The sequence below is a fragment of the Protomyctophum parallelum genome, assembly GCF_964188405.1.
Source record: "Protomyctophum parallelum genome assembly, chromosome: 4".
Taxonomy (NCBI): domain Eukaryota; kingdom Metazoa; phylum Chordata; class Actinopteri; order Myctophiformes; family Myctophidae; genus Protomyctophum; species Protomyctophum parallelum.
The window spans coordinates 14,790,189-14,807,349 of record NC_139700.1 but is presented as its reverse complement, the minus strand read 5'-3'; the positions used below and the strand labels follow the sequence as shown (position 1 = coordinate 14,807,349).

Genomic DNA, 17,161 nt, shown 5'->3' with positions numbered 1-17,161 from the left:
GAATGCCTGTTGCCACAAATTTACGTCATATTTGGCAGACATTTGACCTAATTTCTCCTTTCATTGTCAATGGCAAATATTGAGACATGTGGGGTCAAAAGCTGTATACCCCCCTCAAAAATACTGGTTTTGATGGTCACCAAAATGGCACCAAATTCTGGCTCGGCCCCTGGACTAGTAAGTGTGTAGCTTCCCTGGAGTACTTTGCAAGGATGGCACCACAGGATTTAAAAAATAAGTTCCTTACAAGAAACTATTTTGGTGATAAGAAAACACATCCCTCAACGTTCCCGGTAGCGACACAACTTGTTTACTATATTTATACTGGAAACTCTCTGGTGTGTTTGGAATGTGAACTGACAGAGGATTCCTGTAACACTGACTGAGAGTAAACAGGATTGACAGCTCACCCTGTTGAATTGTGATTGATTGTGAGTTTCTGTCAGAATTTGGTCAGAATGTATGGAGAAGATAGCCCCTTGAGATTCAGCTTCTGATGTCAGAGGGAGTCCTTTACACATAGATAAATCAAATAATCAATACATATACAATACAATGATGCTGATGACTTTAATTGTTTCATTGTCTGACAATACCACATACACTCCATAATTCCGTTTGAAAGGATTGAAAGCACATTTAGATATTTTCGCAGAATTGAGGCAGCTCTTAGCAAACAAGACAGCTAGAATTGATTGCTAAGAGCTGCCTCGATTCACCTGAATGTGTGTACACTACAGGTAGTCAAGTACCGTGCAAATCTCCTGAAACATATTACCCTAATGGTCTGAATATAAGACTGTTTTTTTCTAATGGAAATATCCTAAAAAACAGGGTTGTATTATAATCGGGACTAGACTATCAATGTTCTTTTCCCACAAATGAGTCTTAAAAAATGGGGGTCGTCTTATAATCTGAGTCGTCTTATATTCGGCACAATACGGTAATGAGCAAGTTACTTTACAAGCCGCCAAAGTTATTCAAACACGTTTTTAATATGTTTTACATTTACGAAGAAAATATAGGCTATAGTTTGACCATGTACAGACATGGTGATGATGACCCCTGGTTATGCCTCAGTTTTTCCCCACAAATGGATCCTCATCTCTTATATCAAATAAATGGACTCTTGTCATTTGAACTTTGCGACCTGTTTTCCGACTGCTTCATTTCATCGACGGCCGTGTCCTGAACAGACCAGATACTTCAATATTATTTGTGTTCATTTTTATATCTGTCTGTCAATGTCTGTCAACTTCAACCTTCCATATCTCTGCTGTTTGTTCAAGCGAGCAGAGTTCAGGCAAAAGCAGGTGTTAGAAAAAGGTAAATATCTCCAGAATGGAAGATGGTAAAATCAAAAATAAATAAATAAATTGAAGTGGACAAGTTAGGCTTTCTTTTGATGTATGCGGTGTGATTCTCGCTATAAGAGAAAATTTTGCTGTGGGCCCCGAAATCTTTTTTCCCTTCAATGTAAAGTCCCTAGCACCACCAAGCACCACCTGACAGAATAGCCCAGCAGTCTTTGTGTTAACACTCTCAGTGCACTTTATTTTCATGACAAAAGTTATTAAATATAACAAAATGAAACTGACTTGACTCAGATGCATAAATAATGTCATTGACAATGCTGACAATTGACAATGACATTGACAATTGGTCAGTTCCTAGAGCATGAAAGTAATGATAAACTCAGTTAAATGAATAAAAATAAATCCTATAGTACAGTTCAACATGGACTTGGCAAATGTGTTGTTTCTGCACAAGTCATCTGAGAGCAGAGGTAGTTTTAAACCATTCAAATTACTGTTATTTTGCTAACCTCAACAGAAAAATCTGGTTGAATGTTTACTCAATATCAACATCTCATAAAGTAGATAAAAAGTAAACACAATTTTACATGTGGTCTATGATGTACTATTGTCATGACGGTTTAATGGCGGTATGGAGGCACATGGAGGTCAGGCAAGAACAGGGAAAGTGCTGTCAAAAGTGAAAGGAGGTAAAGTTGGCCAGTGATGCCTTATTTCTACAATGAAAAATAAACAGTAAGTGCTTGTGCAGTATAAGAAAACGTCTTGGTCGCTCTGCTCGTTCTGTTAACAGTAGTCACATGTATGGGTAGTGGAAGAAACACAGCTCTGCTATGGCACTTGATATAGCTAATGAAATAAACTGACAATCTGAACGAGTGGATAAAGTTGTGAAATATTATAAACTTGCTGTATTGAAACTCAAACTTAAGAATAGTTTAAGATAGTATACTTATTATTATTCAGTTATTAGCTATATTCTTAGGAAGATCTCGCATAATTATGGCAACCTATTTAACCATACTAATGTCTCATTTTAAAGAAATGTATCCGATGGATTTCAGAATGGCGAATTAAGTATTAAATGACCAAATAATTAAAAAAATATATTAACAGCAAATATGCATACACTCAATTTTTTTATGAACAGCACCAAATGGGGCAATTTCTCTTCATTGCTCACCATTACAAAAAAAAAGAAAAGAAAAAGTCAAAATGTTGAAGCACAATGAAAAAGCAAACTAAAAATCATAACTCTTTCCTTCTAAATCTCAGTATTTTAACTTGATTCATCTAAAGAAATGCCATCCTTTCCCATTTTATCCTTGTAATGTCACCCTTTAACTGTTTACCAAACATAAATAAACCATATGTATACAGTGATCAAAGAACCACAATAATACATGAGGATTAGCATATCTTGCTATTATTCATCATGCTAATAATGATTGGTCAGAATCAGATACATACATTTTCCAAAAATGCTTTCTTTTTGGAACATTACATCAAATTCTGTTTATCTCAGTCTTAAAGGAAAATATATCAAGAAATAAAACGCTGGATGGAATAGGAATTTACATGAATAACACAATGTGTGTTGATTCTGTTCCTTAATCGCTAGGAATAAGGAAAAGAGCTGCATACTGTTGCTTAGTCAAGACATACTAGTTTTAGGTTAGTTAAGATATTTAGTTAGTTCTTGCTTACAAAACACTAAATGAATCAAACATCAAAACATTTCAACATGAGCATATTATGTACAATATTAATCTCTAATTCAATAAAATACAATATAAATGATAAATACACCAGTATGTGAACTAATTCAAATTCAGGTATCACAGCAGAGAGTTCAGAGAACTGACAGTTCTCTACATAGCTTTATAATAAAAACACGTATCTATCTATCTGGTCATGTAAAACTGATTGTATGGTACAAATATAAATTCCAATATTTTGCAACAAATCCTGTGTCTAAGATCACTGAGATTTCACTGAATGTTAAACAATGAGTATCCAAATCCTAACCCCTTTCATCACATGCTTCCAATAAATTTGCAATGTCTGTATACCAACTGACAAACAAAACAAAAATATCTTTAGACTAACAGTAAGTGTATCAAAAGTATTGTGGGACTTCTCCAGCTTTTATTAGAGTGGGATTTCATTGGTTACACCCTCTCCGCTCTTAGCTGTCACTTTTAGGTGTCTTTCAGTAACCAATAAGGACTTGAGTTCCTTCATTCTGTCTTCAGGGCCTCACTCTTTGCCACTCATTGGTTCTGTTAAACACTGCTCGAGAGAACAGTGCATCGTCAGACTCCCTGTACTGTATATGTTCGGCCCCCCAGAGGCACTCTGCTTCTCAGTTCATTCAGCAGTCTACTGTATGTGGCTGGGGTTGGGGCATCATGCCGTGTCCTGCAGCTCCGGTGCACAAAATGTGATGGCACAATCACACAAAAGCCTGCTTCATCGAACTGCGGCGACATCTAGAGCAGCCCTTTGTTCCGTTCGCCTGCAGGCACCTTAAAAGAATAAACAGCTTAATGTTAATTGTTTTATCTGCATGGTTCTGTTCACATTATTTAAAAACAAGAAATATTACATAGTCATATTTGTCAGGTGAAACAAATGCTGGCATCTTTCCTGATCTCCAGTTTTCTCATAACATTAGGCAGACGGTGGTATTATCAGGCGCTCTGCAGAGTCCGCTATGCTGCAGTGTTTATACTGTATGTCTATGGTTGAGAGTGTGGTCTGGGCATTGCAGATTTGCAGACTTCCGCCGTGCCCGTGTCATAGCAATCATGACTAGGTTGCTACTACGCGATTGGCTGGCGGCGTTTAGGCGGCTCCCATTGGCTTAGGCACATGGGGGCGACTCCCATTGATGACTAGGTCGCTAATAAAAACGGGCCTGTTGTATGTCAGGTTTCACCTGACAAAAAGCTCCACAGCATATTTGATGATAGCGAGTGCTTACTTCTTACACTGCAAATTCAACTTATCCTATAGTTAAGTGGTGAAGTGGTTAGCACTGTTGCTCCACAGTAATAAGTTCTTAATTTCTGTGTGGAGTCTGCATGTTCTCTCCGGTTTTGCATGGTTTTCCCCTAGCTACTCCGGTTTCTTCCCCACACCAAAAGACATGCATGCTAGGTACATACTCCTGCCATTGCCCTACTTGCATTATGACTGTATTGATCCATGGCAGAGCCATAGAGTAATAGTATATAGAGAGAGTTGCGACCGGAAAATAGCCCGGTTCATGTACTTGCGCGAGCCAATAGACTCCAATGCATTCCGTAAACTTCCGGTGTCCCTATTCGCTAATAGAAGTCTATGTAGAAGAGCCGCCATTGGACTGGCCCCATGAACGGAGTTGTAGTCACTCTGTCTTACTCTATGGCTCTGATCCATGGGCGCTACATGGTGGCCGTACACTGCTCCTAAATAGTTAATATGGGTCAAAAGCAGTGGATAATACTATAAGAATCACTTCGTTAACTTTGTTTAGGAGCGTTTTTACAAGTGTGCCTCTGAAAAGACACATTTTCACCCCCCATCTAATAAGATGAGCTCCACAGAATACTTGATGTTGCATGAAGACAATCACAGATAGATATGCTGAGCAATAGAGAACAGAACTTACTTGAGGTGGAAGATGTGGGAGCAGGGCAGGGCCTGCAGCTGTGTGTCCTTCTCTCCGATAGACTCGCCACACATCCCACAATACATCTCCAGCTCCTCCACACACTGCAGGGACTTCACCACCCGCTCCCTCAGTTCGTCTAGCTGCCCCCGTTCACGGAAGATCCCCTCACAAAGACAGTGCACCTTCAGCGTGCATAGCTGCGACATATGGACGAAAAGAAATGTCTGAGATGCAATGCAATGGCAGATATACACATCATGTTTCAACAGCACCCCAGGCTGTAATGTATAGTAGAACATTTATACCTTGTTTCCTACACCCTCAGCCAACTCCTCTGCTTGCCCCAAAGACATGAGAGCCTAGGATACAGAAAGACAGATGGTACACTATATGAAGATTGCTGTAACAGCAGCAGTTACACAACCAAGTGTCAATTTCAAGTAGACTGCTTTGCAAAACTCTGATATACATTAGTATTTATTAATAGTATTATTGTTTGCCTGATATTGACATATTCTACAAAATAAACCTGTATAACAGCACAGAATATAGTTTGAAACTAGATGCATAGGAACCTTTTCATGGTCTTTAGTGATGAGCCAACACTTGGCCACTCCCAGGAGGACCTGACCTTGTCCAAGACGATTTCCAATATCAATCATGAGGGTCATTGCTTTTTCATAGCGAGGGAATGCTTTCTGTTTGGAAGACAAATTCCATCAGTTTAATAAAATAATATTCCATGTTAAGTTGTCTTTAGTGTGTTAAATGGTTGATGATGAGTGATATAGAATGCTATAATAATTTGCAGCTGTAAGCACCAATTTTAATAACCTAAACTTACTTCAGAGTCGCTCCTGCAGCGGTGAATATCTGCAAAGTTCAAATAGCACAATGCCTGGAGTGGAAGGTCTCCATGCTGCAGTGCAATTTTCATAGATTCCTGGTGGCCACAAAAGGTCATGTTAAGAGTGTTTTTTGCATAAGTTGTACAGAATAAACATTGAGTAACAGAAGTCCCTAAATGTATTTTACTTTAGCCCATGCATGACTCTCTTAAGGTAGCCAAATGCCTCATCATCTAGTTAGTGACGCGCATGAATGGATTAACGAGAGATTCCCACTGTCCCTACCTGCTATCTAGCAAAACCACAGCCAAGGGAACAGGCTTTGCAGAATCAGCGGGGAAAGAAGACCCCATTGAGCTCGATTCTATATGACTCTAGACTAGATAGATTTCACTTCTTCCAATAAAGCCCGTGTCTATAATGCATTATAAACATAGTAATGCATTATAAACTGCTTGTAGTACTCATGCCTTATATAATATACATATGCACTGCTGGAATGCGAGGCCCCTACCAAGAGCCATCAAAAAGTGTGACACCTTAAACTACTCTCTTTCAAAACCGCAATAAAAGAGCAATGTAACTGGTCCTAGAAAGGTCTTCTAAGCTTAGTACCAGAAATTACCCCTTTAAATTTACGAAAGAACAAACAAAACTATTCTGCCTACACCTTCAGAATATTACAACGATGAGAATTATAACATGTGTTGTGATTATTGTTATGATTGTTAAGTGTTTATAACTATAATATATTATAAGTATGTTTGTTTATAATGCGTTATACTAGGGTTAGGTGTAAAATGCGTTATAGACATGGGCTTAATAGGAAGTGTATAAGGAATGTTATCACAGTTCTGTGCTCTTTCTTCAGTCTTAAAACTTTTAGGGATTTCGTTTTCTTCTAGTCCAATAAATAATGTTAACTTTCCCATGTGCCATAATAATAGATGTTTGACCATTTTCAATGTCTGTATGCAAACAGGAGCTTTTGACCATTTGCAATCTGTGTATATACAAACATGAGCCCTAGTACAAGAAAGTACAGTAAACCTGTCCACTAATGTAATCACTGGAGCTCGGGCTCTACGCAGGATCAGTGGTATTCTCAGTATGGCAGGAGGAACAAATGGTTTGTCTAAATGCCTTCAGCCTATGTAAACCTGAAATTCAACCCAGTGCCCTGTTACTATATTGATACTTTCACACTCCATGGCAGTGAGTGACATCAAGATATTCTTCTCCCCTGGGACACAATTAGAACAGAGTTAAGACTAAAGCCACTCTCTTCATTAACACTATAAACCAGTACCTCTGTGGGCATATTTTTGTCAGGGCAGTCCTAGTACAGGCCTAGTACAACAGAGCAGCTGGTACCTGCACCTGTCAGCTGTGTAGCAGCTCTGTGATAAGAATGACCAAGGGCATTGGAGGACACCAAATTGGTACACACAAATACTGCTAAAAGTACTGCATAGTTCTTAGTGTTAATGTCTCTGTGGTCTGGTGTTAGTTACCAAGGAAGGTGCACTAATAAAACAATACCTCACAGCATTCCATAGCATCTGGCAGGCGCTCCAACTTCCTGTATGCCACAGACATGTGGTACTGGCTCATGGCGCGGTATTTCAGGCTCCAGCTTTTACCATAGTCGTTGACCAACTCAGCAGCTTTGCAAGGGAAGAACAAGGCCTTCTCATAGTCCTGAAGGTAGACATATTGGATGACTGGGACCTTTCATTTCACATTGCTCCCCCAAAAAAACAATATCAGGACAAATGGCCCATTATTTATATACAAGACAAGGCAGTTGCTTTGAGTGTTCTTACGTTGGACATTATTCTAGCAGAGGATTCTTTGTGATTGTGGAACTGTGATTGTTTATTTGATTGTGCGCCTATTAGGGACTTATCCATATTCTATTTTTTGTTTTACAACGTAACATGACATCTGAGTGCATTCTTTGAACACCCCTTCATCAGAATCCCATTGAAACCAATCCTCCCCAGGAAGCCAAGCGGATTACCTTTACAAATCTCTGGTGTCAAGGGTATTCACACAAAAGGCTGCCAAGCAGCTCACCTCAATCAGCCTGTGTTTTACAATACATTATTGCATTTGCTAGCTCATAATGACATTAAGGTCGGATGCTTTGCAGGTCTGCCATACTGTATTGTGTAAGCACACCGGAAGCATCAACATGCCAGTTTAACTCGCACATGGACCAACAACAACCAGGTGTGTCACGTTTTCAGATCCTGGGAATAAAAGGCAATTAATGGAGCATGTATTGAGGATGAAACCTTTTTTAAACTAAAGTTTAAGCTGACAATCCACCGACAAAATGAAAATATTTGAAATATATTTAAATGACCAGAATCCATATAACAGTTACAGAAAGATAAAGGACTTTGACATAGTCAATGTTTCTGAGACAGTATACCTTGAGCTGTATATAGAAGTTCCCCAGACTGCAGCACACCCTGCACTCTAGCATCTTATCATCGTTGTTGTGTGCGTAGCGGAGGGCCTTCTCGTAGCTCTCCAGGGATCTCTGGAAGACACTGAGTCCCAGGAAGCCATTGCCCATGCTCAGACACACCTGGCCATTGAGCTGTAGGCTAACCGTTGTCCCCTGCATGTCTAAGCAGGTCTTACAGTAGGAGACCGTTTTCTGGAAATCACATAGCTTCTCGTTGCTGCGTGCCAAATTCAGGTAGCCTTCCGTCAGGTAGTCGGGATCCTCCATCTCTCTGGCCGTGTCGATTTGTGTTAGAGCATACTGACGGAAAGAAGTGCAGTGTAAGATGGCGGGACAGGTGGCAAGGTGGTGGTGATCACAGCAACAAGTGAAAATCAATCAATTAGAGTGGGCAGGATGGATGAAATAATCAACTCATTGTAATTGATCAAAATGTAATTTTTATATTTCTGTTAATATAATTGATTGCCTGTGATTTAAAAAAAATGGTTTGGAACCACGGTAATGCCTTAATGAAGTCCTCACTAAACTATGGGTTGATGAGACTGTGCTGGGGGAGTAAGGGGGATTATGTCAACAAGACGCCCCACACTGATACTCGGGTTGCAAAGGGACTCATTTTAAACCACATCCTGTGGAAGCCACAAATTAACCCATGGTCTTCAAGAAGTAACCACTGAAAATGTCCTATTTCATATCCATCTAGAGATTCTAGACATTGTTGAAATGCTGCATCTATTTTGCAGACACATTGATTTAATGAGACCCCACTATAGCATCCCCTGATTAGATACCTCGTAGGAATGCTTCTGATTATTTTGAAAGCAATTCTGAGGTCACATGGCCTCATAATAGGAAAAATGTGCATACAAATAATCAGATACATAGATTTGGATACATGCTAGAACAGTTTAAGCTGCCCATAGAAAAACCAGCAACTGATTTAATTTCACAGCACGGAGAAAACTTTCATTGATATGCAAGCTTACCTTGAGCATCTCTTTATATTTCCCCATTTCTGAGTGAGCTGTGATCAGGCACCCCAAAACCCGAAACTTCCCCCCAGGATCAGTTGTTGTCTGCAACACTACGGTCCAGGCCTCCAGTGCTTTTGCTGTCTGGTTGGCTTGATACAGCTTTAGGCCCTTCTCTATCTGGTGCTTGGTTTGGTCCTGGCCCATCTCGCTGTACAAGGTACCTCATAAAAACTTTCTTTCTTTTAGGCAACGCAATCTCAACACAGGTATAAGAAGATAAATCCTTGCCATGCACAGGGCGACTCCAAAGACAATTCCCTGAAGATGATCCCTTGAGAGGTCGGTGCCAGAAGAACTACCTACAGGCCCGGCTTTGCTGAGACGGAAAAGAAATTGGATCCACTGCAGTAGAAGCGCCACAACCTAAGACCATTTTCACCAATGGCTTGCCAAGATATGAGTAGGGGTACGGAAATATGTTCTTCCTCTTATCCGGCAATCATGCCCTCCTTGAAGCTGAAGTTATCACAAATTCTCTGTATGATTTCCGCTTGAAAAACACCAAAGAAACATGTTTCCCTTTCAGAGTGATTGCAGCAATAACCCAGAATATCTACTCCCTCCACACCCCAGCGAAAGGAATTCTCAACACCCCTTCTTCCAACCCCCTCCACCCTGCTAGTGCTGGCGCTACAGCAGATGGCCTTGTCACTCTTGACCATGTGTCTCTTTAGGAATTCTGCTCTGCCCTCAGTAAGAAGACCCAAGGTCACAATAGACTCTTGCCTGTCTACCACAATACAAGAAACACAACACTTTGACCAAAACGGAACTAAATTCCTCACATTTCCAAACTTTTAACATATTTCAAAAAATCTTATATGAGCATGTGGACTGCTAGATGTCTGTGTGTTTGTGTTGGGGGGGAGGCAGGACGGGCGGGGCGGCTATAAACAGGGTTATTTCACACTGAGGACTACATGACATATGGTACTCACACTGGCTGGCAGTTGATAGGACCTCATTGCATGCGCATGTGTCCCAGCTACCCCCCCCCCCCCCCCCCATCTCCCATCCTACACCTCACCTCGGTGTCAGCAACTGCTGCTTAGAATAGTTCACAAAGTCTGACATGTTACGGGGCTTGGGTTTCAGCTGCACAGCCTCCTGTAACATCAATGGGATCAGAAAGTTGGGCCTCTGCAGTGCAGCGCTCTCTCCCTCAAGTCCCCTTTTACCCTCCACAAGGATACAAATAGGCCCCTTTATTGCCGTGCCATTCACAAGATGGGTTACCCACAGCAAGATAAGTCTCTAAGGTTAGAAGTCACGTCTCTATCGTAGCATAAAACATCTCCACTCTTGATTTATGTATGTGCATTTCTGGAACAATGTTACATCATCACAGAGGCCATACATATCAAAACAAAGGCAGATATATAGCTGCAGTGACAGTCAATGTTTCTGTTAACAAACTTTAATCTGAAGTACATGTACAGCAAGAAAAGAACAGTGTTAGGACAAGAAGTTGTGAATTTTTGAAAAGGTAGAAAACAGCCTCTATAGAGCGTCGCAGTCCCTCCCCCTTTCAGAACAACGAGTGGCCCAGGAAATGAAACCCAATGCATTTTTCCCATAGGCATTTCTTAAAGTATTTATTTAAAGACGGTTACGCCGCGGACAAAGCCAACTCGGATCGTGACAAATCATGATAATGAACACAATGTTTTAGGCCGATCAAATAATTTATAAGAAGAAAAACAAAACAAATAGTGTTGTCTCCTGCCTTTATTTTCTTCTTTCTTTATGATTTGATCGGCCCAAGATATTGTTTTTTTTTTTAGATTTTTTTTTTGCGGCTTACGCCTTTTATTGGTTTTTGAAGGGACAGACAGTAGGCTGACAGGAAACGGGAGAGAGATGGGGGGGATGACATGCAGTAAAGGCCGTGTCGGGCTCGGGAGTCGAACCCGCGGCACACTGCGACTGGATCACCAGTCGGGTGCCCAGACGGTTACGCCACCGCCTGGGCCCGGCCCAAGATATTGTGTTCATTGTCATGATTTGTCACGATCAGAGTTGGCTTTGTCCGCGGTGTAACCGTCTTTAAATAAATACTTTAAGAAATGCCTATGAGGAAAATGAACGGCGATTTCTTTTCCGGGTCTCTCGAGGGGGCGGTACTGCGACGCTCTATAATCATATGTATGCACAATAACAAGATAGATGCCCGAGGACAACTGGATACAATGTAATGATCGCTTTATTTTTTTCTCTGTCCCTATAATGGAAGACGTTTCATTTTCATGTGATCTTGCTCATGCGTGTGTCAATGACCAGCCAATGCAGAAGAAAGATCGATTCAGTACCCCGGTAACAGAATCACAATGGGCCTGGGCCGTGGCTCAGCGGTCCAGGCACCTTGGCCGGTAGCCCGAGTCTGGCAGTGTGCCGCGGGTTCGACTCCCGATCCCGACGGCCTTTACTGCATGTCACTCCCCCATCTCTCTCCCCTGTCAGCCTACTGTCTGTCCCTCAAAAAAATAAAAAATAAAGGCGAAAGCCACAAAAACAAACAGAATCACAATGTGCTGCACCTCACCTCACTATCGTTGGAGAGCAAAAATAAGACACATTTGTAACACAACTACACAAGTAACGACTCGAGGCGGGAGTGCTAAACTCAACTGCACAAGGATGTAGCGTGAAAACCACAAACCAGATGACTCAATTAATATATTTACTGCAAGCTTCCTCATGCCTGATTTACACACATCGATAAGCACTGCAGATCTATAAGTGTATGAGCTTGTAGATTTGCTATATTCGGTGTGTGACGTCTGCACACAACTAAGTATAAATCAATAGATTGTTGTTGATACTGAGCGGCCGTGCCTCCGAGTCCATCATGTCCGTCCTTCAGTTCAGCTGTCGCAAATGAAAAGTTTTCGGAACAATCAAAAGTTGAGTTGCGAGCTCCCGCTTTGTTCCTCATCCTTCAGTTCAGGCCAGCACAAACTGCCAGTTTGTGAGGAGGATTTTGATTCCTCTAATAACAGAGACCTCAGAAGTGGCAGGGTTAAACTTCAGTGTGTTCGCATCGCCTTTCTTGCACTTGTCCCTGAAGACGTAGATGCAGCCATTACAGCTGGCCACCTTCCAGAGTGAGGGGACACAGCTCCACACTTCGGGGAAGCGTATGCGAGTGAAGCTCTCCAGCAGGGGGTTGTAGCACACCAGCGAGTCACCCTCTGCCACCACGAAAATAACGTCCATGTGGGCAGCGGCGTGCATGCACCCCGCAAATGGCAGCATGTACGGCTTCATCTGGCACTTCTGAGTGGCCGTATCGAAGCACTGGATGAGTCGCGACGGCTTGGTGAAGAAGTCCATGTCGTTCTCCTCCCCCCCGAGCAGATAGATGGTACCTCCCAGGTTGACGCCCGCGGCCCCGGACACGGCTGTGTCCAGCTGGCCAGTCTCTGTCCACATGTTGTCTTTCACCGTGTAGTAGATGACCGCGTTGGAAAGGGTGTCCTGCAAAGTCTTTCCTCCCAGGGAGTAGATGGCGTCCTCGCTGGCTACAGACACCATGGTGTGGTGGAGGCGGTCTCGGGGCAACGGGGCACAGCGCTCCCAGTCCATGGTGTGCATGTTGCATTTCCACATGCGTCGGGGGATGGATCCCCCGACCACATACAGGTCCCCTCCGTGCTTGCAGGCCGCGGTGATCTGGTGGCACAGGCTGTTCTGGCCGCTCACACTGACGGCGTCGTCCTCCTCGTCGCAGTGCAGAGACACTGCCAGCGAGTGGGTCCGCGACTCCTCCTTACCTATCAGGTAGATGTGGACGTTCTCGCCGATTTCCTGTTGTAGCAGCGGGACCAGAAAATGAAAAACAAATTATCGTGTATCGCAGCAGCAGAAGAGAGCAGCTCCATCTAAAATTCTGCATTGTCTTTCAAAAGAACTTTCAGTTCCTGAAAGTACTTTTGTGAGTGATTTAATCATTCATATTCCAATTCCATACCATTTTATTCTTGTTTATAGTTTTGCTTCTGGCAGTTTTACTTTACTGTTGGGGCATTTATTCTACATATGACGTACATTTTACTTATTAATTATGATGTGTATTCTTTTTTTATTCAGTTCTATTATTTACTACAAATTCTGCTTTGACAACACAATATATATAACTGCATAATAGTGTATAATAGTTACATAGACAACAATGATGCTAAATGAACACCATACTTCCGTGTTCACAGCAATCTACGATGATAGGACTTAATGCTACAGTACTACAGATACCATAACCAACGCATCTTCATATCAAACATGCGTCATGGAGGCAGCACTGCAATGAATGCAAATGTCTGTTCTATATACCTCAACAATAAACAAGAACGTGTGTGTATGTAGTGTGTTCTGTATGAGAGAAGGCAATCTGAGAACCCATCGTCAAAAAATAAAGGAAAACAGCGCCCTCTTTTCCTTTGAATGAGTCAACAGTGTCTCCAGAGACTAGAGAGAACATTACCGATTGTCTTGTAATGTTCATTGTTGTTGTTTTTCTGCATATTTGTATCTGCATTGTATTGTCATTTGTGTGGAAAAGAATCTATAAATACAAAAGAGAGAGAAGAAAAGAGAGAACATTACCTTGAGGTTTTCCTGGAGAACACAAGAAAATTCCTCTCTTTCCACCTTGTTGTGGTTTATCCAAGTCTGAATGGCCACTGTTGGATTCTGGGAGCTTGGAACACCATCTATGACATAAATCACAAGTCAAAGTCTGTAAGCAGCTACTTCATACTTTGTGATATGATAGCCAACCTACAAGGACAACATGTAGCTTATAGATTGGCTTAGATTTTTTAAATGCTTTAGAGATTTGTGTCTATATTGGCACGCCCAAAATAAGGATGCCAGGATTCATGTGGTCAAATAACACGTGGTGTGGAAAATTGGGAACATTTAATTACATAACAAGTGCTACCTTTAAGGATATCCAAAAGCAGACATAGCGGAAGATTGAGGAATTCGTCCGTCTGGTGCAGTTGGACCAGGTGGATTTTAGCACAATGTTTGGCAGCAGTGTACAACTCCTGGTCACTGTGTCTGTCTGCAAGCCACATCACCTGGAAACAGATAGAATATTTACAATAAACTATTACTAGTTAGTAACTATTAAAGACATCTAAACCTGTGTGAGTCACACAAAAATCACCTGTAAGCAGTTCTTGACCTCCACTGTCCGCGACAGGAACCGGGAGCATTCCTCAAAGAGGGCGGTCAGTTGGTACATGTCTGCCATCTCATACGTGTCCTGCAGGTCCTCCACCCTCAGTTTGATGGTGCCATGGTAGATGTACTCGACCAGGAGCTGGAACACCTTGGCACTGACGTCCTTCAGCTCGATGTTACGGTTGTGGGACTCCTTGGGGTAGGGGTGGGCGATATGGAAGAATATAATATCAATGTTTTATCAAGCAGTATTCACGATACATGATATTTATTATATATATATTAATATTTTTTCATGCAGTGTTTTAGGGTTATTGGTCAAGTTACTTAACAGTACATTCTACGAGGTAACAGAAACTAAAAGAAAAAGGAGTAACAGAACATTTAGACCAAAATACTTATAATTTTGGCTAACAAAACCGTCGTTCTACAAAAGTATGAATGAAGGTATAGAACTGCAAATCATAGAATGCACATTCACTGTATCACCATATATACACACGATATCTCTGAAAAGGCATATCGTCGAGACAATTTATCACGATACGATATTCATCACCATATCGCCCAGCCCTGCCTTTTTATGATTTGTACTTTATTCATTTTCCCGTTTTTATGTAAATGACATTAACACGAAAACAGACAAAACACAACCGAAAAGAAAACAACATTTTGCAGCTCGTTTAGAGCTCACTCAGAGCCGGAAGCGATATCAGTCCCGATACATGCATGTGATAATGTCCCCACTTTAAGTCATATTTGTCCGTCCTATTCAGCAACCTTTATGAGCCCACCTTGAGGTTGGAGGTGAACATGGAGCGGAAGAAGCTGCTCTGGGCCGACAGCACCAGGCGGTGCAGGTGGAACTCTTTGCCGTCCACGGCCACGGTGACATCGGCGAACAGCCCGTCCTCCAGACACAGGTTCATGATGCTCTTCACCACCCGGGTGGAGTGTGAGCGGTCGGTGAAGGTGTAGCCCAGGAAGTAGTTTTCCTCTCCCATGGAGCCCCCGCCCACACCGAGGCCCCCCTCCTCACTAGACTCCATCTATGTCCCTGCAGCGCCACAGAGTCACAATGGGACACAATCACAGACAGTCATTTTTCTATGTATGGACACAGAGTGAATTTGTTCATATTATATCACAAAGGATCCACAAATGGCAGCTCATATTATGTACTTTTCAGGTCATAGTATGACTCCTAACTAAAAAACAAAGTTGGATTTCGTTGAAGTGACTGTGGTTAAGTTTTGCATTGCAAATGATTGATTGAAAACTGTATTCACATCACAGTTTGAAAAATGGGTAGGCCTACAGTTATAAACAAAAGTACAGGTCAATACAAAAACTTACAAAGACGTAGCCTAGTTCACACAAAACATAAACATGTACATGTACAGTATGGAAAAATAGGGGGGAGGGGATTAATTTAGTTTTTACAGAGGCCAGTTTCGATTATTGCAGCCGCCTGTAAATACTCTCTGAGAGCTGTTTTGAAGGAGTCTAGGCCTCTGGGTTCACATTTCTTAATGGCTGTTCGTAGGGCGTTCCACGATTTGATTGATTGGTTGACCTTTAACAGTTTTCAAAAAGTGGTACGATATACAAATGGTGCTAAAAGGATAACACAAAAAACACTGAGGGCGTATATGTTTCCATTGTCATGTCACGTACGTACGTGTATTCAATTAATCGAGATCGTTGTATAAATGGTTGTCGTCAAGGTTGTATAAAACCTGAGTGACAACATATAGTAACAGTCACGTGGTTAATTGAACATGATGCAGTCCATGCAAAAGCAAAAATCATCGAGATAATGTTCTGACCTATCCATCAACCATGCTAGTACACAGTACACAGTACACAGTACACGCTAACGTTAGCATCTCGCCATTTCTGTAAATGTAGCTGACTTTGCCCTGGGGCTAACTTTGCCCCGAGTACAAATTGGATGGCCACGGTAACGATATATTACTGGGAATCAAATGTATTTGGGCGGCAAGATTGTGACGTTTGACAAATAAACAGGACCGCTTTACCTTTTTCTTTACTATTTTATCATTCAGACAGGGTTGAACTATCCTCCGGAAGCAAATGTATGTCATCAATCAGCTGATGTTGTTGTTATATTAACCAATAACACTATGGTAGTAACTGACACTGTGGCTGCTGCCGCCATGAGGTGGACTTCTATTACTACAGGTGGCATAGAACACAAATACCAAAGTGGTCCAGCACTGACTATGCACTTCATTTAGGAGAATCTCAAGTAGGCTAATATGACCCCAGAGAGACTGTGTGCTCACTGCTTACTTCCAACATAGCACTAAATTCTAATCTACCGGTAAACCGTATTTTCTGAGGTGCTCAAAATGTTCAGAATATCAATGTTTATGGGGATATAGGAAAGTGTCTAATTTGATATTTTATGGGGAAACGGCTAGAAAACACAAAACAACTCTCAACTTAATATAGTCCAGGGACTTTTGTGCCAATCAGTCTAAAAGCACCAAATTTGGATCAATCGTGTCTTCCCTCCCTCCCTGTATAGGTGCTGCAAGTAGGCCTATCTGTGTCAATTAAATGCCTCAACAAAACATTCTTTCCTTTAGGACCTAAAGGAAATAATATTG

The 17,161-nt window shown here is 41.7% G+C and overlaps 2 protein-coding genes across 3 annotated transcripts; both read right to left on the bottom strand.

Moving 5' to 3' along the window:
• Positions 1-744: 744 nt before the first annotated feature.
• rapsn (receptor-associated protein of the synapse, 43kD) lies at positions 745-9,893 on the bottom strand. Its single transcript, XM_083762378.1, has 8 exons — positions 9,291-9,893; positions 8,263-8,601; positions 7,365-7,523; positions 5,819-5,917; positions 5,550-5,672; positions 5,280-5,333; positions 4,972-5,171; positions 745-3,844 (listed from the first exon to the last, which is right to left on the bottom strand). The coding sequence occupies exons 1-8, from the start codon at positions 9,480-9,482 to the stop codon at positions 3,772-3,774; spliced, it is 1,239 nt and encodes a 412-aa protein (XP_083618504.1). The 5' UTR covers positions 9,483-9,893; the 3' UTR covers positions 745-3,771.
• A 1,630-nt stretch (positions 9,894-11,523) lies between these two features.
• Positions 11,524-16,651, bottom strand: kbtbd4 (kelch repeat and BTB (POZ) domain containing 4). Of its 2 annotated transcripts, XM_083762964.1 has the most exons (6): positions 16,560-16,651; positions 15,320-15,568; positions 14,509-14,718; positions 14,278-14,419; positions 13,941-14,047; positions 11,524-13,145 (listed from the first exon to the last, which is right to left on the bottom strand). In XM_083762964.1, the coding sequence occupies exons 2-6, from the start codon at positions 15,527-15,529 to the stop codon at positions 12,282-12,284; spliced, it is 1,533 nt and encodes a 510-aa protein (XP_083619090.1). In that variant the 5' UTR covers positions 15,530-15,568; positions 16,560-16,651; the 3' UTR covers positions 11,524-12,281. The 2 variants fall into 2 exon arrangements, with proteins under 2 accessions (XP_083619090.1, XP_083619089.1); XM_083762963.1 differs by having other exon boundaries at positions 15,320-16,605.
• Between the last annotated feature and the right edge of the window lie 510 nt (positions 16,652-17,161).